This window comes from Malurus melanocephalus, unplaced genomic scaffold, assembly GCF_030028575.1.
Source record: "Malurus melanocephalus ecotype Western Australia unplaced genomic scaffold, MMel_1.1 scaffold_1211, whole genome shotgun sequence".
Lineage (NCBI taxonomy): Eukaryota > Metazoa > Chordata > Aves > Passeriformes > Maluridae > Malurus > Malurus melanocephalus.
The window spans coordinates 8,314-34,218 of record NW_026624443.1 but is presented as its reverse complement, the minus strand read 5'-3'; the positions used below and the strand labels follow the sequence as shown (position 1 = coordinate 34,218).

Sequence of the window (25,905 nt, the reverse complement as noted above, 5' to 3'; positions counted from 1 at the left end):
CCTGTGCCAGGACCTCACCACCCTCCCAGCCAAGAATTCCTTCCCAATATCCCATCCATCCCTGTCCTCTGGCAGTTTGAAGCCATTGCCCTTTGCCCTGTCCTTCCAGGCCCTTGTCCAAAGTCCCTCTCCAGCTCTCTTGGAATTCTCAGACCATGGGAGCTCAGAAAGCAGAAAAACAGTTCTTATCCCAACACTGAGGTATCTGAGGGCATCAATCACCCTCATTCAGGTTGGGAAAACACCTCTGAGATCATCGAGTCCAGTCTGTGCCCGATCCCCACCGTGTCACCYAGCCCAGAGAACTGAGTGCCACGACCTTGGGGATCTCCAGGGATGGGGACTCCACCACCTCCCTGGGCAGTCCAGCCATGACCCGCTTGGCTGAAATGTGAGGGAGCAGCGTCATTGCCACGGGCGATGAAGCCAAGATGGAAGCGGGCCTGTGAGGGGAAGGAGCCCGCGGCAATGTCAGGGGACGGCGACAAGGAGCCTTAATGGCCGCGACATGGCGTGAGGCGCTCCAAGCCGGGCCGTGCTCGCCGTTAACGGCCCAAGCGCCCGTTACTGAAACTTTGGGGCGAATTACCCCGAATTCGGGGTTGCGAGCGGGTTAATCAAACGAACCGGGGCGGCAGCTGCCCGTGAGGGGAGGGCAGAGCGCTGAGGGCGGAGCGGGGCGGAGCGGGGCGGGGGCGCAGCGGGAGCGGGGCCCGGGGGCGGGCGGGAGGCCGGGAGGAGGAGGAGGAAGAGGAGGGGGAGGAGGAAGAGGTGGGAAGAGGAGGAGGAGGAGGAGGAGGAGGGAAGAAGAGGCGGCAGCAGCAGCAGCAGCATGGCGGCCGGGCGCGAGCGGCTGAGCGCGCCGCCGCCGCCTCCTCCTCCGCCGCCTCCATCATCTCCTGCCGCTCCCGAGCCGGAGCCCGCGGCCCCGCTGCCCAAATAGCCGCCCTGCCCCGGGTCCTGCCCCGCCCGGACAGCGCCCGGCCATGGAGCTCGCCAAGCCGGCCTTCCCCGCGCTGCCGCAGGCCAAAGAGGACTCTGAGGTGAGCGGGATCCCGTCCCCCCGCACACACCCCCGTCCCCCTCCATCACACGCCCCCGTCCCCCCGCACACGCTCCCGGCCCCGCCGGAGCTTCCCCTCACAGCCCTGCCCGCCGTGCGGTGCCTCCCGCGCCCCTTCCCGCGGGATTCCCGCGGGGATCCATGGCAGGCCGCGGGTCCGTGTCCCGCCCTGTGCTGGTGACACCCCCTGCGACCACCGAGCGCATCCTGCCTGTCCTGCTCGCTGCCGGGCTTTGCTCCCTTCATCGCCCTCGCAGACCCCCGGTATCTCCCCTCCCTGGTGCCTCCGGCCTGGAAGCCTCCCACTATCCCATGTTGCTCCAAGCCCTGTCCAACATGGCCTTGAGCACTTCCAGGGTTCGGGCAGCCACAGCTTCTCTGGGCAGTCTCACCACCCTCATATTCAGGGGACGGAGCCCTCCTGCTTCATCTCCATAGCCTTTTTCCCTCCCAAAGCAGCCCCCACTCTGTTTTTATATCCTTTTTTCTGCGTTCGGAGTGTCACAGCCTGTCTGTTACCCGCCCTTTCTCTCCCCCTGCGTGTCCCTCTGCCTTTGTAAGGCCGCCAGCCGTGTCCCTCCCTGGGCGAGCAGCCCCAGCAGGGAGTACCTGCGTGTCCCTCCCAAAAACTCGCTGCCTTCCAGCTCTTAGCTCCTCCAGAAGCAATCCGGCGCTCGGCTGAGTCCATCCAGGAGGTATTTTCACCGTGTTCCAAAGCCAGGACTTCTCTGCGGACGAGGACAGGTGGCAATGCCTGCTGAGGCTGAGCTGTGCGGTGTCACAGGAGCCGGGTCAGCGCGGTGTCTGATTTCTGAACTTGGCTGAACTCCCCGKCGCTGACCCTGGACTCCGCCGATTTGTTTTTGTGTGTCACAGGCAGCCCCGAATGTCCTCCCCTTTGGTGGCCTCAAATATTTGATACAAAATGTCACAGCCTGCGTGAGGGAAGCTGAGAGTGTCTGAGCTCTTCAGACCTCTATAGACTGTCACATATTTTATAAACATCAGCATTTATTCCTGTTTGAACAGTATTGCTCAACGCTGTTATGGTGCTAAATTACCTGAAATATGGGAGTGACTCTTTTTGTACTGTTTTTGTTGTCAAGATTTAATACCCCTTTTACTTCAGAGCTCTGGAGGTGTTACAAGTCGTTTAGTCGTTCTCACAAAGTTATAATCACTTTGTATCTCAACACAAATCATCTACCAGCCTGTAAGGTTTGTAATTTGTTTAGTTTTAAATATCTKTTCTTTCTGGTGAAACCAATCGTGTTACCCACAGTTTTGTCTGAGGATGGTTAACTAAATTAGCCTGGATGGCTTTTCATCTATAATGGCTAAAGAGGAGTCTGGGGTTAAAATAAAAATAAAATCAGAGCTCACTACTGTCTGACAGCTCTTAACTGATGAAAACTGAGATCATAATTCAGCATCTTTTAGAGTAGCTTTTATTTTTTTTGCTTTTATCGTGGTCTGTCTCTAAATAATACGATGTGTAGTGTGCTAGAATTTCACATAGTAGAGATTTTCAAACACTGATTCTAAAACCTGTAACAATTTCTCTTCAACATGTTACTTTTGTGTCTGACATGATCTAAATACAAGATCACGTAGATAAATTCCAAGCTCTAAMCGTAAGATAATAAATAGTTGGAGTATGTGGGGGAAACAGAAGAGTTAAAGCCAGCGGTGAAATGTTAAAGTTGTTRTGGAGGTAACTTGTTAAAAGCAAAGTGTAAGAGACTTAAGCCCAATCCAGCAGCACTTTGGAGAAGCAAWCTAAAACTAAAATAATTCTGCTTCCAAAATCTGGATTTTCCTGGAAAGCAGGTGATTATCTCTTGTGCATTGCAGCAAGGAGAGGCTCTTTAATGAGGAGTAATCCCCAATATTTCAGGAAGYTGGTGATGGATTGTTTAATGCTGGCTTGGCAGATTTGATTTCAAGATACTGGGAAAGGGGAGGAGGGAGAACTTGGGGAATCCCTGGCTGACTTCCTGCTGCTCAGAAATGCAGCTTTGCCACTTTTTTTAAGTCAATSCTACTGCCACCCCTATCTCCCTTCTGCCAGCTGACACTTGTAACCATGTGACAGCTTTAATAATAATAATAATAATTAAAAATAAAGCTAAATCACTGGCTGGCTGCACAGCATCACACTTCTTCCTGGAAAAGTGTTGAGGGAGAGAACAGCCTGGATTGACTGGGGCAGGCTGCAGGGATGTGCTCTGGATAAATAGGTCAGTTTTCCAGCCTGGATGTTGTTTGCCCTGTCCCTAATCCATACTGTGGTGTTTRGGGATTGCAGGATTTTTAAACCTCTTGTCTGCTGGTACTTTTGGGAGCTTGGGAAATGCCTGCAAACCAGGAATTCATCATTCTGGCAAAGCTTTTCTGGTTTATACCGGCGGTGTCTGAGCTGTGTGTTTTTTTACAGACTGGTGATAGTGAATATCTCAAAGCCTTATGAGTAATAGTGATTGTACGTGATGTGGCAGCATTTCTAAGATTAGATTGTTTAATTTTTTTTTTCCTGAAATCAGCCCATTTTCCAAGGTCASGTCTGAAACCTTAAATTTGAGAAGTTCTGTGTTATATGTTTATACTGGGGAGAAAAATGGCTAAAAACCCATTTWAAAATGGTCAGGTTAATAACAATTAATTCATGTTKGCTTATTAGTTCTGAGACATCTTAGTGCTTGTGGAAAGAAGATCAGTAAGGACTGCAATAATTGAAGGAATTTAACAKAAATTGTTTTCCCATTTAATTTGAAACAAACACATTMTATAGTWTTCCCATATATAATGGRARCACAGCAACAATTACCAGTTTATTTCGTTGTTAAAACATATTTGCTTGCAATCAGGCTGAGCAAAGCAAGTAYTCATGATGTATTTAGAGTTTTTTTAGGGCTCTCCATGGGTTTTGTAATTAAATTAGCAGCGTATTGACTGAGCAGACATATTTGCCTTTTTATTATGCATAAAAGCTGAGTTCTTTTTAGCACTTGGGTTTTTTTTAAAAAAGAAATTTACATTTTTGACAGCTATATTTAGTCTGAAATGCTAATGTATCTCTGACTGCTTTTTTTAACTATCAAGTGATGCAGCCCATCTAAAGGTGGAACAAATCTATTAAACTTTTTTTTACTCTCACTTTTGATAGGAAACACAAATAACCCCCTTAAAACACAGTTTTTCCCCCTCCTCTGCAGACTCTTTAAAAGAAGTAGGAAGCCTGTATCATTAGAATTATTTTACCTGCCCACATAATAGAGCCCAAAAAAATGGAGAACAAATGCTGTGTTGTGCTGGGAAATGTAAATCGGGTGACAGATTTTGATCACAACTCTGTGGGATACTATCAGACTGCTTTGCATAAATCAGAAAAGTGCTCTGTGGCAGCTGAAGTTGAGCAGTCTGTCAGTCCTGATTAACTTGTGCCTCCCATCCGGGGGAAGCCTGGTGGGATCCACACAGGCACGGAGGAGCAGTTTGTGGGATTTGGGAATTAAATTTGGGTTTTTTTTTTATCTGAATGAGGATTGCAAAGAGTCCTTAGTATAGCCCAACACATGAGTTAAAATAAGGAGGGGGCATGAAAAAGGCCATTCTTGCACCRTTATAAATAATTCTGATAAATCTGTATGAGTGTGGCACTTCTATCATTTATCTTTGTGCTTCCTATRAGCTGAAGAATTCTGTCTCCACTGCTTTATTTCCAATTTTATTGGAAGAAAATTATATGMTAAAAGTTTTTATCAATGCTGCTGATCCTGTTTGCTGAKGGTATTTAATGAGRTGTCCTCAGGATCAATGTTAGAGAATGGGGCAAATAAGATTTGTTTTATTTCTATTTTTCCTTTAGTTTTACCTTTTATCCTTTTCYGTGGCTTGTGTTTCTCTCTGCTAAAATAACCTTTCTTTCCCAGTTGTTCACTTCTTCCTTCCTCCRTGTGCTGTCATTCCCACCTGCTACTGTTGCTCCTCTCCACCTTCCTGCTTTTGTATTCCTTTATATTTTCAACAGCAAAAATGTCTCTGGTGTGGCCTTCCCTTTGTCTGAGTGATCTTGATAATTCACAGAATTCCCTGTAAAATTCTTCATCCATCCCTGTATTGGGTGGTGGRCATAGGATGAAGCAGCTGTGCAATGGTGGGAATGTCACCTCAYCCTTTATCCAGCCCTTTCACCAGCCTTCAGCCAGTTTTGGGATAGCAGCAATGTCCAAACCTTCCTTAAGCTTTGCTCATGGTAGCACCATGCCCACRCCTTGAGGGAAATAAAAGATTTGGTTTCATTTTGTTTATTTTATAGATTTGCACCAGGATTTCTACTTGGGGAAAAAAAAATCTGTATTTAGCCCTACACTGGTCAGGCAGTTGCACTGAATGATTGTTGTAGGTCCCTTCCAACTGAAATAATTGTGTATGTGTACAAAAATTGATAYTTCAGTTCAAAGCTTTTTTAATGAATATAGCTGTCCAAGAACACAAAGCATGACTGAGCTGAAGACACAACTTTTCACTTCGTTCTTGTTTGTAGCTAATTTTGCGGCTCTTAAGTACCACGTTTCRCAGTGATAGACATGACAGGTTTCAGTGATACTCAAATATTTTCCTCRAATATTCTTTCAGTACCTCATTTAATTTGCCTGCTTTCTCATTAAAAGATGGCAAATGAGTGCACTCTGCTATTGCTTTACTATTTCAAGATTTCTTGTAGCAATTTCTCCATTTTACAAACATTGATTGAGATTTTTGTGCAGGTCTTTAATGATCACATCCCCCTCCTCCACTTTGTTGGCCTGTATAAAATATTGTGTAAAACAGTTCCAAACCCAAGATTTGATCTCGTTTCATCGTGTCAATGACACTTAAAGCTGCCTGGGAATTAAATATGTGTAGAGGTGATTGTTGTGGGATCAGGACACAGCCCCGATCCAAGCTGCAGCCTGGGCAGGAGGATGGCAGTGGTGCTGGCAGGTGATGTAATCCTGCCCTCTGCTCTGATAKAATGCTGTCAGGCTGTAATTTTAATTTCCTGTGCAGTGGTTACARTCAGAGCCAGGAGATCTCTTGGCCACAGCAGATGCAGGAACTGGAGCAGGTCAGAGCCCCTGGCTGGCGCTGCCGTAACAGTTTCTGCTGCTCCGACTTCACAACTTGTGGGAGAACCTTGTAGCAAGTTTGGAGGAGAGACTTGGAGTGTTACAGACAGGGAAACAACTTCAGGCGAGAGGATTCTGCCAGCCCTGAGTTTTTGAGGTGCTCAATCCATCATGCAGGAGCCCTGCTACGATGAATTGTGATGGGAAGAGAAATCTGTGTGGAGAGGAAAGTGATGCTATAAATCAACAACAAAGGAGCTGTCTGAGAGTTAGAAAAGGGTTGGACACCTGGAGTGTCAGCAGAAGATTTTTTTTTTTTCCCCCAAAGGATTTGAGTGGTGGTCTGGGAAGCTGAAGGAGTCATTGCAGGGATTGGGTGATGCTGAGCAGGTGAGAAGAAGCAGTGAAAATCTGGAGAAGACTTCGTCATGTCATTCTCATCTAACTACTGATTTGTTTATTTTCCTGGTGGCTTTTTCAGCACCTCTGAGAGCTTCTCCCTTTACCTGGGCCTGCCTGTGGTTTGCAGGCTCTGCTAATTACAAGGCAGCAGGAGTTGAACCATCCTAAGTGGGTTTGCCTTTCAGCCAGGGCTGAGCTTTGACAAAGACTGGGGATGTACCTTTTATGTGTGAAAATCAGATGGGTCTGCAGACTTCAGCTGTCAGTGAGGGACCAGTTAAGCTGGGTCACGTGGATCCATTTCACTGCATTCCTTCTGGAGAGGCTTATGCAGATTGGGTGCTCTGTTTAAAAACCACACTCTTTGCTTTGGTACAGTGTCAGTGTCAGGGTTGCTAAACTAATTAAAAAAAGAATCATCAGATGAATTTTTTTATTTTAAGTCCCAGCCAAGGTCACTCTTTCAGTAAAAACTCCACATTACTTTTTGCCATTAAGTTATTCTTCCTTAGAACAGGTGTATCCATGGCAAAATATGGACAAAATAACCCAAACCTGGCAGAGTTACTCTTGCTGTAGTTTGAATATTGGATACCAAGAAATTTTTTGCAGTGTGGACAAGTGCTACCTATTAATTCATAGCTTCCATTTATTTCAGCTGTGGGTAGGGAAGGCTTTGGAATGTGCTTTATTCTCCCTTCTCTTGCTCGTTTGGGGAKATCTGTCAGAGGGGAGTGGCTCTATCTTCAAAACTTTGGAGTTTTGGAGGTTGTTTTTTGCACTTTGGTGCCTTGAAGGTATTGATGATTGAGTCTTCCAGGGAGTTGTCACTTGTTCTAGAGCACCTCCCAAATCCTTGGCAGCAAGGAATGCTGTTCTTCCCTCCACTTCTGGCATCACCAGTTGTTTTCTTGGCTGAATTCTTGCATTTGGTCTGATCRAAAGAAAAGCTTGCAGTTGTTATTCGTCTGCTGGATGCTCAGAAAATGTGGAAAACTTGGTTGATGAATGAATTCCTTAAAATGGAACCTCTGCTTGGGTTCAGTCTCCATTAATAGATTGGGTTTTTTACATAACTTTGCATAACATTTGAATAATCTGGCATTGTTGGTTTTAAAAGCCTTGAAGGGCTGTCAGCARTCACCAAAATCACTCTTTCAGTGGTTTGTGTACTTGTCTCAGATTAAATGTTTTCCTTAAACACTGTCTTTCAGTTATTTTGTAGAGTAAATCCCATTGGAAACTGTATCTTTTTGGCTTCTTGAAGGGCGCTGAAGTCTGGGGCCTATGGTGACATTTTTTTCTTGTTCAGAGCATCTGTGCTGTCTTTTGGGGTTTGGTTCCCTTTGGAGTTGCCTTGCTCAATACTTACCTATTTATTTTGTGCAGTTTACAGCTGTTGGGACTAAAAAATTCCTGCCTCTCATGCATTTGAAAGAAATATTTGCAATGTATTGTTAAGCCAAAAACAATGATAAATTTGTGTTTTCGGTGTGCTCCACATTAAGACGTTTAAATTCTAACAAACAATGTAATAAACCCACTAAAATGCTTGTATCTTCCTGGAGTGCAGCTTAAGCTTTTCAGAGTTTATTGCTCTTAGGATTGGTTTTAAACTTGGACAAGCCTGGGTTTTTTTGGCTTTTTGAGGAGTGAATGATGCTTTTGTCTAYAGAGCAAGCCAGCAGGGTCAACCTTCAAAGGATTCAATCCTGTAAATATCATCCTTTTGTCACAGCATTTCTCCTTTCTACTTCCAGGAGCTTTTATTATTCCAGCTGGAACATGCAGAAGTAATTTAGCTACTTGTGTTTCTTCAGCAAAGCCCATTTCAGTGCATTTTATTTCCCTGTTTGTGCTGCCACTTTAGGTGCTATCCAAAAGATTCTGTGCAGTGGCTTAATGTTTGTTTGCTTTCTCAGAAACGCTGTCCCAGATTCAAGTCTTTTCCTGAGTAACTTTACAGATACTAAAATCCTTCCTAATTCCACTACCAAGAGCTAAAAAATCCTCCCTGTGCACTGTGGGGGTGTCTGAGGGAAGCACAGGATTTTTATTGTATTGGTAAAAAGAGGTTTAATGTGAAATCAGTGCTACTGCTGCAAGTCTGGGTGCTCAGGTGGACAATGCTGCAGTTTAAAGGATCTTTCCTGCTGTAATCCACACCTCCCTTCCCAGCTGGAATATTTAAGAGTTTTAACTTTCCCATGCTTTTGAGGACACTGGAATATAACATAGGGGAAGTTTTTTTTCTGCTCGTGTGTGTGTGAATCGAACAACAGAGTTATGTAAATAAATGCATGCAGTCTATTGGATATATTTGACTATTCCCTGGTTTGGTTTTTTTTTTTTTTTTTTTTTTACCTCCAGATGGTAGCTGGGATCTCAGCTACAACTCCTTCATGTGTGAGGGTCAAGGAATGAGTAAGAGCCTGTTAATAGAGGCCAGTGGGAGTTGTAGGGAAGGAAAGACAGGAATAGTCTCTGCCTGAGCAGTTTTCTGCTCAGCTTTGGCACTGCTGCAAAATGGAGCAAAGGATGGAAATGTTGATCCTGGCATTTGCTCTGGGCAGCTCTGATGGATTGAGCTGGGTGATAGGAAATGGTCAGCTGGGATTGGGAGCTGAACCCTCCCAGTCCTGGGGKTCTGGGATTGTGTGGAAGGAGGTGTTGGGCTGTGAATGACCAACACCACCATGGACACAAGTGTTTTATTTACTGGGTGAGGATCCTYCCCAGTTTACTGTAGGATGGGGAGCAGTAGAGATTCCCTGGGATCATGGAGAGCACAAATTTCTGGAATTGTTCTAGCTACATCCAAAATATCCACAGTGAAGGCAGTTGGAGTGTATTAGGTGAGGCAGTGTGGATTTTAAGGGAGTTACCTGCTCCACTTGTTATCTTCTGTTGTTTCAGTGGCTGCTGGAATGCACCAACCTAAGGAATTTTTTTGCTTCTTGGACTAGCACAGAATGTTCTAAAGCCGTTTTTCCCTTTCTTTTTTCCTTCCTCACTTCAGAGAGGTTTCTCAGCAGAAAGCTGAGATGTGGATGTACAGCTGATAAATATCTTCTGCAGCTTTAAGGATTCTTTGTAGAATACTTGARGTTTCTTCACATTAACTTTCCAAATAGTATTCCTTGCTCTTGGGTGGTGCTGGCATCTGTGTGGAAAGAAGGCAGGAACGTGCCTGATGTGCAGCAGAGAGCTTGTACAGAACTCAGAGTGTGATTCTCTTCTATAAAATGTGTATAGCTCTCTGCCTGAACATTTTTCTCTGTGTGTATATCTAATTTTTATTTTTTTTTAAGGATTGGACCTATCCCATGAGGAGAGAGATGCAGGTAGGACACTTTGATTTACTGTTTGAGGCAAAACCCATGGAGCATTTAATGAGGAAAAAAAAAGAGCTGGTATCAAAATCAGTCTTTGTAGGTARAGTGTCAGGCAGCACCATTGGGAGGCAGAATTAATTATCTAATTAAGGTGAGGATTTGCCAACTTGGAATACAGGTGTGTTGTGCAAATGCTAAAACATTAATCTCCAAAATACAATGGTTTTGGCTTTCCAAATGTTTTCAGGAGGTGATGCTAAAAATGTATCAGAGCTTTGCTTTTTACCTCAAACTTGGAAGTGTTTTCCAGTGGGATGGACMATTAAAATTTTCCTACCATGGTGTCACTCAAACCTTTGCACATGRTAAGATCTACACAGCTCTGCATRTYTTTATTGGTGGGGARATAAATGGTAAAATTGATATTTTCCCACTATAGGCCAGAGCTAGAACAATTTCTATGTGTGGAAATGGGAACTCTCTTTTCGTAAGAGCAATTTGGAATGAATTACAGCACAGAATTATAAACCAAGTTAGAGTCCCTTCACTTGATCTGGGGTGGGTGAGATGCAATAATCAACCTGGAACTTAGTCCAGATCAAGGACTTAATTCCTGGTCCAAAACAAGATCTCCTGCACCAAGATCATGTTTCTTTTATCCTGCCAAACCGATTTTTTTATCCTGTCCTGATGTAAATGACACTTGATTACACATCTCAGAAATATGTAAATTATTTGTCTGAGGTGAATGAAATGTGTTATTTCCAATCATTTTGTGTTGGTATTAAATGTCTCTTCTTCTGCCTCCTAGGAAATCTTACCTGGGTTATTTTTAGGCCCATATTCTTCAGCTATGAAAAGCAAGGTATGATTTTCAGAATATYCTTTCATAGGGAAGCTTTGCTGTGGTGATTTGATTTGTTACTGTGGAGATCTGCTCAAGGGTSTCTATAGAGGTGTAAATTTGGTTGCAATTCTGAACTGGAACGTGAAAAATTTCAAAGTGGAAGGAATATGTGGTGCATTTATGGGATGGTCTGAGCTATTTGTATTAAAATTGAGTCTTAGAGTTAAATAGAATTTTTGTCAGAAAATTTAAACCATTTGAGACTTGTTACCAATTCCTATTTTCCTTTGCTGAAGGGTTGCAAAACAAATCCGAACTGGGAACTCACCCACAGACATTAAAACAAGGGAAATTAAATCTACAATAAAGTCAAACACTGCTCAGGCACAGCTTGACTCTGCAAATTTGCCTCATGGTTTAAATGATTTTGTTTTCATGGTCTGATTCCAGCAAGAATCCAATGCTGGCTGCAAATTCCTCCCTCATGTAGGGACTTGCAATTTCAGGCAAAGTGAAAGGTGGGCAGAGACAAACAAGTTCATCAAATGCCTTCTTTTTTTTTGTCACTGTTAGGATTTTTTTTCTTTTGAAACCCAACATTTTCACACTCTGAATTCTAGAAAAACAGCTGAGATTTTCCTTGATATACTGAAAYACACAGTAGGGCTATAGCTTTTCTTTTTATTACTGTGCAGTGATGAACCTGTAATTTAAAAAAGATTTTTTTTTTCTTTCCCCACAGCTACCTATACTCCAGAAACATGGAATAACCCATGTAATATGCATACGGCAAAACATCGAAGCAAATTTTATTAAACCAAACTTCCAACAGTTATTTAGGTGAGAAATTATCATGAATGTTTTGTGTGTATGTGTTCTTTCCAAATATTTTCATGTTGTCAGAACGATTAGAAAAATGTGCTGAGGTACAGAAAGACTTGAACTCCAAACTATGAATTTTATTCATCCTGAACTCTGGACAAATCTGCAAATTAGAATTATCCCTAGTTTGCAGTAACTATCTTCAGTTTTAAAGTGATTTGTGAGAGGGGAAATCTGTCAGGGGCTGAACAACTCAATGTTGTTGTGTWCTCACAGTAACTGTTTTCATGGCAGGTATTTAGTCTTGGATATTGCAGATAATCCAGTGGAGAATATAATCCGATTTTTCCCTATGGTGAGTATGTCTGGATTGGGAATGGAGGTGCCCAGGAATTTTCTGAACTGAGAAATATCAGTTTCAAATTTRGGATACTCAGCCTGAGGCACCTGAAAGTGCTGCCAGCTCTTGATYTTATTATTGGCACTTTATAAGTGTAATTAATTCCTTTTTACAAGTATAGAAACTGGTGGAGTTGTAAGAGCTGCTATGTTATGGTCTGAAAAAAACCAAAAAATTAAACTGGCCTCAAAACAAAGAGATTGAGTCATAGGGGAATTCTGGRGCTCTTGACCTGGGGGAAGCTTCTATTTGAGCTGAAGACTATTTACATTTCTTGTTTCAAATTCTGTACCAAATTCAAAATAGTAACGAAGTTTTACAGAGTCTTAAAACATATTTATTGCAGAAGAATTAAAAAGTGACTTGTAAGTTAAACAAGGCCCATGACTAGGACAAACCCGTGTTTTTGAGCTATGGCTTTGTATCTTTATTAAAGTTTAGTTTGCAACTGAGCAAAACCATTTTATTCCTTCTTCCACCAAAAAGAAACCCAACAGTGCCTTCACACTGGTTTGGCACTGACAGTTKKATAGACAGCCAAAAGTACAAAAGAAATACAAATGTCTAGTTGAAATGAGATTTGTCTGCATAAAGGTGAATTATTGTCACTGTGGATAAAGATTGATATAAAAATGATATCTAATTTAGATGTTACTACTATTTGCATTTAATATAAGCTGAAAGTTTGAGTCTTGTAATTTATTTTTCTTTCAGACTAAAGAATTTATTGATGGAAGTTTACAAAGTGGAGGTAAAATTATATTAACTTTTCCCTCATTTATTAAGGTGATGTTAAAGCTTTAAAACAAATTGAGGGGTGTGTATTAGAAGCTGTTAAATATGAGCTTTTCTTAAATTTGGGGTGTTTATTATGCTTGATTTGAAGTATATTACACAGGAATCCCTGTTCCTGTATCCAGTGGACAGAATGTAGTTAAAAATTCAGAGTGAAGGAAGACACACCTATTTTTCTTGGATGTGCCTTGCTACTGCCTGATTCTCCATAAAAAGGAAAAACCACATTTCAAGGAATTTTCTTCAGTTTATACAATTATGGTTGATTTTTTTTTTTCTTTTCTTTTGCAGGAAAAGTTCTTGTCCATGGAAACGCAGGGATTTCTAGAAGGTAGGAAGCTATCCRTCCTGACATTCATATTTTTGAACCATTGAAATATATTTTACTAATTTTTGTTTGTTTGTTTTTTYAGTGCTGCCTTAGTTATTGCATACATAATGGAAACATTTGGGGTGAAGTACAGGTAAGATGAGGCATTCAGGTTTTAATTCAGGTGGTGGGAGTGAATAATGATTTTGGAGGGAACAGAAACCATTATGTTTTCACTCAGTCTCAGTAGGTAACAACTGCCTTAGCTCAAACTTTACAAAGGGCTGATTTTTCCATTTCACTTCACTGCAGTTGTGTTTACATCCTTTTTTTTTGTAAGAATTGGGCACCTGCTGCTAAGGGAAGCAGGGCAGCAGCCTCCATCCATGGATAAAACCATGGGAGAGGCCCCAGGGGCTGTTYCAAGCCCTGTGTTGAACTGGAAACTGAGCTGAGCACTGGGGTGGCCAAACAGAATTGTTCAACTGCTGCTTCCTGCTTTGGCCAGGCACTTGCAGTTGAGCAGAGCAGTTCTGGGGAGAGTTTAGGGGTTCTGTTTTGAAAAGCTGATAATCTGAAGGAAGACTCAAACCACAGAGATTTTTATATATTTTTCACTGAAATGTTTTCTCCTTCTCTGTTTAAGGGATGCATTTACTTATGTCCAAGAAAGAAGATTCTGTATTAATCCTAATGCTGGATTTGTCCATCAACTTCAGGTGATTTCTTTTTAAATTCCTGATCATAACTGAAAAGCMATTTAATGAATCATCTTCCTGCCAAACAGACATTTCTACTTAGACTGAACATTTACTACACAAATATGCTTCAAGGAAATGTCAAGAGCTGTAGGAAAGCTTTGGGAGGAAGATGAGTGGGCACCTCAGTTCCTTAGACTTAAGCTTTGGACAAAGCAAATCCAGGAATGGAGGAGAAATAAAAATCCTGGGTTGTGCAGTGATTAAGAGGTTCTGAAATGTCTGGGTTGGTGCTGAGAGCTGCAAAGTGAATGTTGTTTGTTCCTTAAAGCCATTTTCTTAGTCATCCTTGAACTTCTCTCCTGACTTCCTCTTGTTTTTTCTCATTCATGTTAAAGSAACAAAGAATTCTCCTCCTCCCAAATCTGTGCCTTACTGTGAGCTGCTCTCTGAATTTGTCCTGCTCATCCTCACAAAGCCAGAGTAATTGCAATGCGCATTTTTGATCTTTTCCAGGAATATGAAGCCATCTATCTAGCAAAATTAACCATCCAGATGATGTCCCCACTGCAGCTGGAGAGATCCCTCTCAGTCCCACCTGGCAGCACAGGTGAGAAGCTTCTCCTTTTTCACACTCCCCAAGTAAACCTTGAGCAGCAGAACCCCAAACTCTTGGCAAGGGGGATGGCTTTTGCAGTGCAAGCTGAGCTCAAAATTTCATGTGAAATGTTTAAATATTCTGGTTTCCTGTGGCTGAAGTTCATTTTTGCCTCCTGCAGGAAGTTTGAAGCGGATGCATGAGGAGGATGAAGACCTTGGCACCATGCAGGTGGCAGCAGCACAGAACAGGTGATGACTGAGGACAAGCACTGGTTGTACTGAGAATTCCTGCCAAGAAAGGTGAAGAAAACTAGGGAAAAAAAACAACAAAAACAAGAATTAATGCAAAACAATGAACACACATAGCTTCTTTTCAATTACATGTTGCTTTCAGATGTAARTCTGCCTCTGCAACACACTAAGCATCATTTTTAAGATGTTGGACTTCTTGAATGAATAGATGGCACTGATTGTTTTACTCCTTTTTTACACTTTACAGTTTTATTCTAAACCAAGATTTTTGGACTTGCAAAGAGGTATTATTGCAATAATGCACTTTTCATACTTGAAATTTCTTTATTTGTATGATATAAAGTTATTACTTTAAACAAAATGCAAGCGGGGGGGATTTGTTTATAAAGTTATTTGTGTAATTTATAACAAGAGACTTTAGTAAAGAAAAAGTTTGCTAAAACTCACCTTGTTCTCAGTATATATATTATGGAAGAAATGTGCTTAATAACATAAACATAGAGGTTAATTCAAGCTGAACTATTTAGAACAGTGTATCCTCAAACTGGTTTCTAAGGAGTAGTTGCTGTTGCAAGGCAGTAGTTGCATCATTTGAGGTAAAAATTGGATTTGTCTTTGAGGCCCAGAGCACTGTCCATAATGGGATTGGGACTTAAAGGATTCACCTCAGGCCTAGGAATAACACTCAGCTAAGGAAACTCTTCTTGGTGCTTTAAGGTTTTCAGATTGGGGATTGTCAGGGTGCTTTGTGCAGCTGTGACTCTTCTGTCTCAGCAGCACTGAGGTTGTGCAAGCACAGTCCCAGTTCTGCATCTGCTTTATTTCCCAATGCTTGTTGCCTAAAAGCCAGGACTGGATTGATTCTCCCTTGGGAGCACTGTGGGGACTGAGCACGTTATGAAGCTGTTAGAAAAACTKGTGTATTTGGGAGATGTGAGCTCTCAGCCTCTGTCAGAACCTGGTTTGGAAATCCTTGTTGGGGTTAGAGCTGCTTTGGAGCAGATGGGGGGTGACAGCTGAGGAGGAATCCTCCTGCAGGGAGTCAGGGCTGGTAACTGAGCCAGGACATGGAGTGAGGCTTTGCAGCCTCKTAACCTCTGCTCCCATCCAATGTGAAGACCCTGTAGTGCTGAACCAGGGGTCAGCAGCACATTCCTGTTCCTGCTGATACCCTCTACCACCTCCAGCACTGATGGAGCAGTGTAACTCCTTCAGGGAAAAAAAAAACTGCAATAAATAATGTGATGCTTTAGCTACAAACTTTTCAGCTGTTAAAAAAGGAAGTTCCTGTTACCTGCGAGAGAACTGCAGTGTGTCAGTGTCCYGCTGACTCAGGGTGCAGTGCTGGTTTTGCAGAGGGTTTGTTCCTGCTCTGAACTGACTCTCCACAAAGGAATGTTTGGGGGCAGTTGGGAAATGCATTCCCAGTCACTGGAGCACGAGGCTCCCACATGGCAGTGGTGGGGCAGTGCCTGGCCCTGCACAGCTCCCAGACACTGCCAGCCATGAGCTTCTGCTGCAAYGGGGCTGGCAACCATCAAATCCCAATCTGTTTGAGCTCCCTGGGGAAGGGGAGGGATGAAACACAGATGGAAGGCACTGATTCATCTCCCCAGACTCATCCGTGTCTGGGTCTGYTCTCTCTGGGGTCCTGGCAAGACTCAGTTACTCCTGACAAGCTCCATGACTAAGGATTTTTCATCGATCCAATTTTTTTCRTGGCATTACCCCCTCCTGCTGCCTTTTACAGTCATTATGGTCTGTCTGCCTGTCAGATTCTAAGGGATTCTGAGATTTAATTTTCCTCAGATCTATTACTAAGCCRTCTATTTAAAACATCCTGCGTCTGTCTCCTGTAGTTTCACTGCCAGTAGCTGTTTCAATATTTGGGTTTAGGGGTTGAACTAAAGGCAAGAACTGGAAGAAGGGTCCTTYTCTGTGGACTTGAAAGAGAAGTAGAAGGTGAATTATTATTTTTTATTATTTCCTCAGCTTCAAACACAAAACTACAGCACCCTAACCTTTGGGAATCCACAGTTCTACATTAAGGTGCTGAAGTTCCCTTTTCCAGCTTAGGGAAAGCCAAGTGAAAGCTGCAGGTCTCTTCCTCAGGGTAGGAAAGGTCTTAGCAAAAAAATTAAATCACAGAGAGGGTAAATTAAATATCTGGAGGTGGTGGTAGTGCTGTTTTCTGACAAAAGGGGGTTTGAGGCCAAGTTGGATGGGGCTTGGAGTAACTTGGGATAGTGGAAGTAGCTCTGCCCATGGCAGGGGGTGGCAGGGATGGGCTTTAAGGTCCCTTCAAACTCAAATCAGTCTGGGATTTTCTGGTATCAATCAACTGTGTCTCAAAATACTGCTATTTTGAGGTATGTATTTATATATTTTTATGCTATGTATTTTTATATATATATATATATAAAATACATATAGGTATAGCTGTATATATATATATATATATATAAAATACATATAGGTATAGCTGTATATAATTGTATATATAAAACACCAGATGCCCCTCATCCAGTGAAGAGCTTCCCAGGGGGAAGACATTTATGAATGGTTTGGTGTTTGCCTCAAGATCATGGTTGATTTTATACATATTTATATACATTTATATATATATATACACACACATTCTATATGTATGTGTATATATAAAAATATGTATAAATTATGTTACATATAGATTTTAAATATATATACATATATAATACTCATATTTATATATATATACACACATTCTATATGTATGTGTATATATAAAAATACGTATACATTATAAATGTTACATAGAGAGATATATATATATAAAATCTATATAGATTGTGTATATACATATATAATACCCTTGTCTATATTTTAGATGTTCTTTGTGTATATATATATATATATATATACACATAATATATCTATTAGGGACTTTCCTTTTTCCTCTTCAGCCCATTGTACAGTGGATAAATTTCAGGGCTGCTGCAGTTCCTGTATTTCCCTCCCCCCTGGTCCTTGTGCCATTGTCCCTGTGACAGTTTCAAACACCCCCCTGTGCCTGTGGTGTCCCAGGGCTCCGGGGCACACCTGACCCCTCAGTGGCACCTCCATGTCCCCAGCCTGGGCACTTCAGCTCTCCAGCTGCTGTTTTTTTCCAAAGGGGCGGGAATGTCACCTCTGGGACAGAACAAAGAGCTCTTCAGTGCTGCTCTGAGGGGGCTGTGCCCGGCAGGGCCATTGTGATGCAGCCACAAACCCCAGCTTTCAACCCCATTCATCTGTTTTACAATGATCTGAGTGGGGCCACAGCACCTGCTCCTCACTCTGATCTTGACATTAACTCTTAATGAGGACCCGGAGCTGTTTAGATGGTGTAGATATCATGGAATTCAAATAATCCACTTAATATTAGTRGAAATTCTGAATTCATTAAAACTGGGAAAGGAAGGAGCTGCTTTACAGAATTAGTTTAGAATTAGGGCTCAAGCCAAGCCCATCTGCACTCTTCTGGGAGAGAAATCCATAAGGAATTCCTAAAAAGTGTTCCTTTCAGCCTAGGGATGGGGAAACAGGTACCACTGTTCAAAAAGTACATCCTTACCCCATGAAAACAATCCAGATACAGGTGGCAATCATTTATTCAGCTTAAACAAAGATATTCCTTAAAAAAATAATCAATAAATAAACCAGACATCACCAAAGAGACACTGTATGGAGTGGAGAACCCTCAGGAAGATCAAGCAGAGCCCCCARCAGTGTAGAGCTGCTCTCCAGAGCACAAAGCAGGACAGTGTGGAARGCCTGGCTGCCCACAAACAACCCCAGCTGGTTATAATGCCCTATTCATGGATGTGGGATTTGTCACTCCCCACACAAAACACCACTGTTGGGAACAGGGCTTTCGACGTTATTTGCTCGCCACCCTTGGCAAAAGTGCTAAAATAATTTATCCAATCTTACAGTGAGAGGGAAGCTCCAAAGCAGCAACAATCCCTCAGGAGCAGAAGGGGGGGGATTTCTGTCCTGGTTTGCCACAGGTGGAGATCCCTACTGGCAAAACCAGAGCTCACCTGGCTCGCTGGAGTTGCAGTGACTTGGCCAGGTGTGTTCAGTGAATCCCAGAATGGTTTGGGTTGGAAAGGACCTTAAAGCCCATCTCATTCCAACAGGGACACTTTCCACTGTCTCAGGCTGCTCCAAGCCCTGTCCAGCCTGGCCTTGGGCACTGCCAGGGATCCAGGGGCAGCCACAGCTTCTGTGGGCACCCTGTCCACCTCACAGCCAGGAATTGCTTCCCAGTATCCCATCCATCCCTGCCCTCTGGCAGTGGGAAGCCATTCCCCCTTGTCCTGGCACTATCTGCCCATATAAAAGTCCCTCTTCCTCATTTTTGGGTAATGGAAATGGCTCTAAGCCTTCTCCAGGCTGAACACCCCCAGCTCTCTCAGGTGAAGCTGAATTTGCCATTCCCAATCCCCTTCCCAGTGATTACTAACCAGAACCCCACTCCATGTGGGATATATTCTATCAGACATTACAGTTTCCCAGTTACTCTGCCCTGTTGCAAACCATGTTTGGGTTGTGTCAGAAAAAAAAATAATTATCCTGAAAACCAAGTTATCAGCTAAAGTGCAGGAGCCCTGCAGTGAGAAGCACATCCATTTTTAGACTGGGAATTTAGCACAGCCCATAAGGATTCTCCCCTACCTGCACCATCAGTAACAAATCCAGTCTTGGAAAATAGTGCCTATAAAACTTCTGATGCACCACCAGCACTTCCACGAGGTGTCATGGAAAAAAACAGAACAAAGGCCTGTTCTGTGTCACTAATTCTGCGTAAGAGAAGCCTCATCCTTTCCCCAGCTACGTCATCCTTCCATCAGCACAGCCAGGAGGACAATYCCATGGGCTGTCCTTTGGCTACTGAGAAAAGAAGCACAAACCTTTAGAAAAATACAATGCAAGAAAAAATTTGAGATAAAAATATATACCTTTGGTTAAAAACCATCCCTTTAACGAGTCCTTTGTAACTCAGCTAGAATGGAAAAGCTCCACCTCGACTCAACAGTAGTAAAAATTAGTTCTAAACTTAATTTCTAACCCAGAGGACCCTTTCTAAAACCTCAATATTTTTTTCCCCAGGATTTACACATTTGATGTTCATTATTTATAGGGATTGTTATATTTGCAGCAATAAACTATATAAATTTTCCACGGAGAGAATGTTTGTAGCACAAGCTCCTCCACCAACAGTCTTTCCAAGAAAAAAAACAAAAACCAAAACACCTAGAAGCTGTTAATTAAAGAACCGTTGAAACATGTAGTTTTCTTCAGATACCAAATAGCCAAACTTCTTGTAGAAATCCACATTTTTGGGCAGACACTCGAGGGTGATTTTGTAACAGTTCAGTCTCTTACTTAGCAAGGTGAGGGTGGATATTAATCTGAAAAAGACAAAAAAACAGCAGTTAAATGCTGGCTCAGTGAAGATTTAATTAGTTAAATTATCACAGCCACAGCACTGAGGGCTGACAGCACTCTCTGCATTTTCCTGCAGATCATTTTACTCCCAGCTGGTGATCCCTGCTGGCTGAATTCTTCCCAGGTGCCTGGCAGGAAGGTGTGAGGTGCCAGGGCTTGGTGCCCACCTGCTGCTGAATGGCAAAGGTGGGGAATACTCACAGTTTTCCGAGCTGCTTCCCTCTGCACTCCCCGCTGACCACCACATCTTCTATCCTGCCTCTCTGAAAACACAGGCAAGTGTTTGTTAGCCTTGGAATTGCCCTTCCAGCTCCCTGTTTTCACAGCCTGGCTGGGACTCCCAGCACAGAGATCCTGAGCCATCTGCTCTGTCAGAACCGTGTCTGACTCCTTCAAAAGCWCACTGGGACAATGGGACAGAGCTCCAAGTGCTCCTTTTTCTTAGGAAAAGCCACTTTCCTTCTGCTATTGGCTCAGCACTCAAAGATGTSAGATATTTATAAAAAGCAGAAAATAGCTGATCSTTTATATATKTAAAATATTTACATCTTTRAGGTTAAAAAAGCCCTCTAAGRCCATTGAGCCTGAATGTTTCCCAGCAYTGCCAAGGCCAYCCCTGACCCAYRTCCCCMAATGCCACATTCACATGGCTTTTAAATCCYTCCAGGGATGGAGGCTCCTGGGCAGCTGTGCCAGGGCTGGACAACCCTTTCCATAAGGAAATYYTTTCCAATATCCAACCTAAAACTTGAGATTGGCACCCCAGAGTAACACCATAAARCCAACATGCCCAGAATCAGGGACAGGATCTTTCCCTCCCTTCCCAGCTGCAGGATTTACCTTGGCACAGGAGTGAGTGAATTTATGTTCTATAACCAGCGTTGCTGTAGCAACGATCTGCCCAAGGTTTGTGTCCTCCACCACGGTAACGTAGTAATCTCCAGACCTCTTCATGTGCTCAAAGGTTTCTGTGGGAGGAGGCAGAGTGGAACATGCAAGTCAGGCTCACATTAAATTTCAGTGAAGTCCAATGCTTGCAGCAGTATCTGACTGCAAATCACTGTGGGATCACAAGGAAAATGAACCCAAGACCCAAGAAACTGAAAGCCCTGGAGTCAGACTAACCCAGGAAAAAGCAGAAATTACACAAATTCYTTCTCCTTAGCTGCCCAGAGAACCCTCCTTGCTGAGCATCTCTGCACACAGGCACTACCTCATAGAATCAGGGAATGGGTTGAGTTCAAAGAGACCTTAAACCCATCCCATTCCACCCCTGCCATGGGCAGGGACACCTCCCACTATCCCAGGCTGCTCCAAGCTGTGTCCAGCCTGGCCTTGGACACTGCCAAGGGTCCAGGGACACCCACAGCTTCTCTGGGCACCCTGTGCCAGTGCCTCCCCACCCTCACAGGGAAGAATTTCACAGAAAGGGTTGTCTGCCCCTGGCACTGCTGCCCAGGGTAGTGGTGCAGTCCCATCCCTGGAGGGAGTTAAAAGCTGTGGGGATGTGACACTTGAGAACATGGATTAGTGGTGGGTTTAGATGAGATTCTGTGATTCCCTGCATCCCTGGGCTGCTTCCCCAGTGCCTGCCCAGCCAGGGAGCAGATCTAACAAAGATCTAAAGGGGCTCCAAGAGAGCTGGAGAGGGACTTTGAMCAAGGCCTCAAGGGACAGCACCAGGGGCAATGCTTCCCAYTGYCASAGGGCAGGGTTAGATGGGATAYTGGGAAGGAATTCCTGGCTGTGAGGGTGGTGAGGCCTGCCACAGGTTGTTCAAGGAAGCTGGGAAGTATTCCAGGGCAGGTTGGATGGGGCTTGGAATAATCCAAATGTAGCCCAAATAATCCATCCTACCAAGCTCAGTCTATAAAGCAGATTCACAATTTTGCAATTTTGGCTTGTCCCAGCCAAGCAGCCTTTTGGGATAGCTGCAACTGGATCCAAAGGCTGAGTGCCAAAGGCTGCCTCAGGGGAGCTGAGCTAATCACTCCCTCTGGCATCAGGGATCAGAGGGAGCCTCCCACCCAAGCAGATTTGCTGTCWGCATCAGTATCCTTTGATTCCCAGCAACCTCTGTGGAAATGCCAAGGAATAATGATGTACTCACTGATGAACTGCTCCGGGCTCACAACTCCGGTTTCCGTCAGCTGACCCAGAACCTTAAAAAAGCCTGTTAGGAAAGGAGAGGAACAAAACAATTCTCAGTGAGGGACAGACACACAATCAGCTCCAAATAGCACAGAACAACCCAACACAGCTGTTTGGAGAAGGACCATCCCTGTGGCACCATCCCATCACAATGGGATTGAGCAATGTTGAAGGATTGGCTAAAGCTCAAGTAAGCCTGAATGAYATGAGTCCAAAACAACCTTTTGATCCAAATTCCAGAACTGAAGGAGAATTCATGCACCAAGATGCTTGTTTATGTTGTTTTGGTATTAAAGGGAACAGTATGAACAACCCTGCTCCCTCTCCAAAGCCATGGTGTGGATAATTTGAAAGATTTTACTTCAATTTTAGAATTAAAACAGGAAACCAAATTTTCAAGCAGCACAGTGTGAATCTGTGGTGCCAAGTGCTCACATTCAGGGAAGTGGTCACAGCCCCAAGGCTGCCAGAACCCAAGGAATCTTAGCACAAGGCACAGGGAGGGGATTGTTGGGGTGTCTTGTGCCAGGTTCAGGAGTTGACTCAATGATTCCTCTGTGTCCCTTCCAACTCAGGATGTTCTGTAATTCCATCAAATTGTTTACTGATAAAAATAACCCAAATCAGGAAAAATGAGCAATCCCAATCTGCCGAGAGCTCATGCAGAAATACAAGTTACCAATTCAGCCTCCAAGTGTCATTTCTGGTGGCGATAAAGCAGGATTCTACCTCGATTTAAATCAGCTGTGCAAAGTGGYCTCAGGACCAGCCCATCCCCTGGATCCAGTGGAGAAATAGCAGGAGAAAATGTCGTGGTGTTCTCACTCCAGTCGAGTTCCTGCAGGATTCTGGGGTCAAACATGGGCGTGTCATCGGGCATCACAGTGGCCACAGGCATCATGGCTGCAACCGGAGATCTGGAGCRGAATGACACGGGTAAGGCATGGTTTAATCTCTAAAGAAGTTGTTCCCTCTGTAGCATGCCAGGAGATCTTCCTCAGGTGAATGAATAAACTGCTGTTCACTTGATCTGCAGCTGAAGCTGCTCAGCCTTCACCTGCCAAGGCTGCTGGGTTAAACAGAGCGTGTGCACCCGGACACGGTGCACGTCAGCCACGGTCAACACACGGAGCTTGTGTGTTTATCTTGGAGAAAACCAACCTGATAAGGCTTTGTGTAGGATATTTAACCTCTACAGTTCTCTGGAAATCAAAGCATCACTCTCAAGAAACGTCCCAACAACCTGTCTAGAGATCATTTGCACTCCTGTTCAATTTAAAACCAGCAGGGGAAATAATGCATTTTTTTCCAACCAGTTGCATCCCATAAATATTTAATCTCCTGGGCAGGWGATGCCACATCCCACAGCAGGTGATGCCACATTTACAGCCCAAACTGCCTCTCCTGGGCTGTCCTGTTTGCTCTGTGTGTTTACAGAGCCCAATGCCAGCCCAGCTGCCAAGCACAGCCCCACAGTGCCCACTCACAGAGAAGACACCAGTGCCAAGGTGACGGTGAGACACCTGTTAATGATTAAAAAGATTGGAGAATTGGGGGTTATTCTGGATAACAGGAGGCAAAGGGATGTRTTTTTCYTATTKCATTYAAGGCCAGGTTGGATGGGGCTTGGAGSAATCTGGGATYGTGGAMGGTGTTCCCTRTGARRTGAACTTTAAGGTCCCTTCCCACCCAAACCAGTCTGGGATTCTGTGATAAAGGAAAATAATTACTCTGTGGAATACCTGGTCAGCATTCTGGTATGAGCAGAGCTCATGGGAACTTTCAAATTTCTTTAAAAACCTTCAAATTACCTTAGCTGCACCATAAACTACACATCAGCCACACACCAGTGGTCAGGCCAAATAAGCAGCAGAAAGAAAAAAGTGTTTGGGATGACACTTTTTRAAATAAGACACCTCAGAGCCCAGAGAAAGAACAGAACATGTTTGCTGTGAAGCATCACAGCGCAATGAGCCTCAAAAGTGAAAGTGGCTCTAGAAATGCAACTGAAAAAATAGCTTCTTAAAATAAAAAAAAACCCACAAAAATTTTTATGGCATCTGTGAGTACACATTGGCCTTTAAATCCCAGTTCCCATCCTAACTTTGCAAATAAAAGTAAAAAAATTACCATTACACCAATTAAACAGCAACACAAGCTCTCATCCCACGTGAATATTCAAAATGAAACAGCAGGAAAGATTAATTGTAAAGAAAATAAATTCCATAGATTTCTCTGTTCCAGCATCCCAACTATTCCAATGTTACTTTTCCTCTATCCCCCAGAATCCCCAAGCAGCCATACCAACAYTCAAACAGTGTCAGAATTAAGCAAACCTCATGAACTCCAGCTCAGGGTTACAGCACAYCCAGCTCACAGGAGGAAATAAAATTTTTGATGCTCCTTGAGCAACTAGTGACCAACTAAGAGTCAYTTTTCCAAMTACTTCCGRCACAGCTGGAGCAGGATGGAGTTGAAAGCTACACTCATTTTTCTGGAGTCAGGAATATGACTTAGGAAAATGCCAATTAAAAATAAATTTTAAAAAGGATTAAGGTAGAGGGAGGGAAGGAAGAGAGCTCTGGGCTGTCCTGGTGAACAGCTTAAGTCTCCCTGGAGCATCTCGGCATCCCCACTCGTGATGGGAGCAGGGTTTGCCCAGGGACCCCCTGAGCTGAGCTGCCATCCCGGGGGACACCCCCAAACCCCCGGCAGGGTCAGTGGGTGCTTGGCCAGAGCTTCGCCAGCCCCCCAGTTTTGGGGTAAAGGGTGACAGAGCCCTGGAGGATCCCCTGAGCTGAAGCAGCCCCTTGGGGCAGAACCTCCCGCACCACCAACCCCTCAATGGGTTACCCTTCACCTCACACATGGCCCCTTGAGGGGATCCCCTCAAACCCTCACCTAACATGCAGCCTTTTGGGGGARTCCCCTCACCCCCTTCCCTCACACACAGCCCTTTGGGGCTGCCCCCTTTGGGGGGGGGGGGTTTCTTCACACCTTACACTGAACCTCGTGGGGCTCCCACACCCCCTCACCCCACACACGATCTCTCGGGGGTCCCTACAGCTCCCCTCAGGGGTGAGACCCTTCCCCAAACCAACCCCTCAGMGGGGTCCCCTCACCTCATACACGTCCCATTGCGGGAGGTCCCCTCACTTCATTCGCAGCCCCTCAGGGGTGAGGGGGGCATCCTGTTGCCTCACACAGAGACCTTCGGGGCGGTCCAAACCCCCCCTCAACACACACACAGCCCCTCGGTGGGGTCCCCACAGCGCCCCTCAGCCGAAGCAGCCCCTCGGGGGTGGGACCCGTCCCCAAAATAAGCCCTGGCACAGATCCCCTCCCGCAGCCCCTCAGGGCCCCCTTCCCGCACTCACCGCGCGCCGGCCCCGCCGCACGCGCCGCACGGACGTGGCAGGGGGGGCGGGACCGAGGGGGGCGGGACCCGCGCGCGCGCACGCCCGCCCACCCGCGCGCAGCCAATCGCAGCCCTCCGCCGCCGAGAACAGCCAATCGCCACCGAGCGCTCCCCGCCGGCCACGCCCCCTCAGGACCCCGCCGGCCTCGCGACCTTTTCGGGGCTGTCCCCGCCCCTCGCGCGGATTGGTCGGCGGGGTGTGGACACGCCCCCTACCTCAGTGAGGCCA

The 25,905-nt window shown here is 44.5% G+C and overlaps 2 protein-coding genes across 3 annotated transcripts; one reads left to right on the top strand and one right to left on the bottom strand.

Moving 5' to 3' along the window:
* Window positions 1-778: 778 nt before the first annotated feature.
* Window positions 779-15,065, top strand: STYX (serine/threonine/tyrosine interacting protein). The gene is made up of 11 exons (XM_057387425.1): window positions 779-1,043; window positions 9,888-9,920; window positions 10,723-10,776; window positions 11,501-11,598; window positions 11,875-11,935; window positions 12,695-12,731; window positions 13,067-13,106; window positions 13,189-13,239; window positions 13,732-13,804; window positions 14,300-14,393; window positions 14,563-15,065. Exons 1-11 carry the CDS (start codon window positions 987-989, stop codon window positions 14,634-14,636), a joined length of 672 nt encoding a protein of 223 aa, XP_057243408.1. The 5' UTR covers window positions 779-986; the 3' UTR covers window positions 14,637-15,065.
* A 3,181-nt stretch (window positions 15,066-18,246) lies between these two features.
* On the bottom strand, window positions 18,247-25,694 carry GNPNAT1 (glucosamine-phosphate N-acetyltransferase 1). 2 transcript variants are annotated; one of them, XM_057387421.1, is made up of 6 exons: window positions 25,636-25,694; window positions 22,988-23,175; window positions 22,218-22,280; window positions 20,948-21,075; window positions 20,309-20,370; window positions 18,247-20,070 (listed from the first exon to the last, which is right to left on the bottom strand). In XM_057387421.1, the coding sequence occupies exons 2-6, from the start codon at window positions 23,157-23,159 to the stop codon at window positions 19,923-19,925; spliced, it is 573 nt and encodes a 190-aa protein (XP_057243404.1). In that variant the 5' UTR covers window positions 23,160-23,175; window positions 25,636-25,694; the 3' UTR covers window positions 18,247-19,922. The 2 variants fall into 2 exon arrangements, with proteins under 2 accessions (XP_057243404.1, XP_057243403.1); XM_057387420.1 differs by lacking the exon at window positions 25,636-25,694 and adding an exon at window positions 25,381-25,593.
* Between the last annotated feature and the right edge of the window lie 211 nt (window positions 25,695-25,905).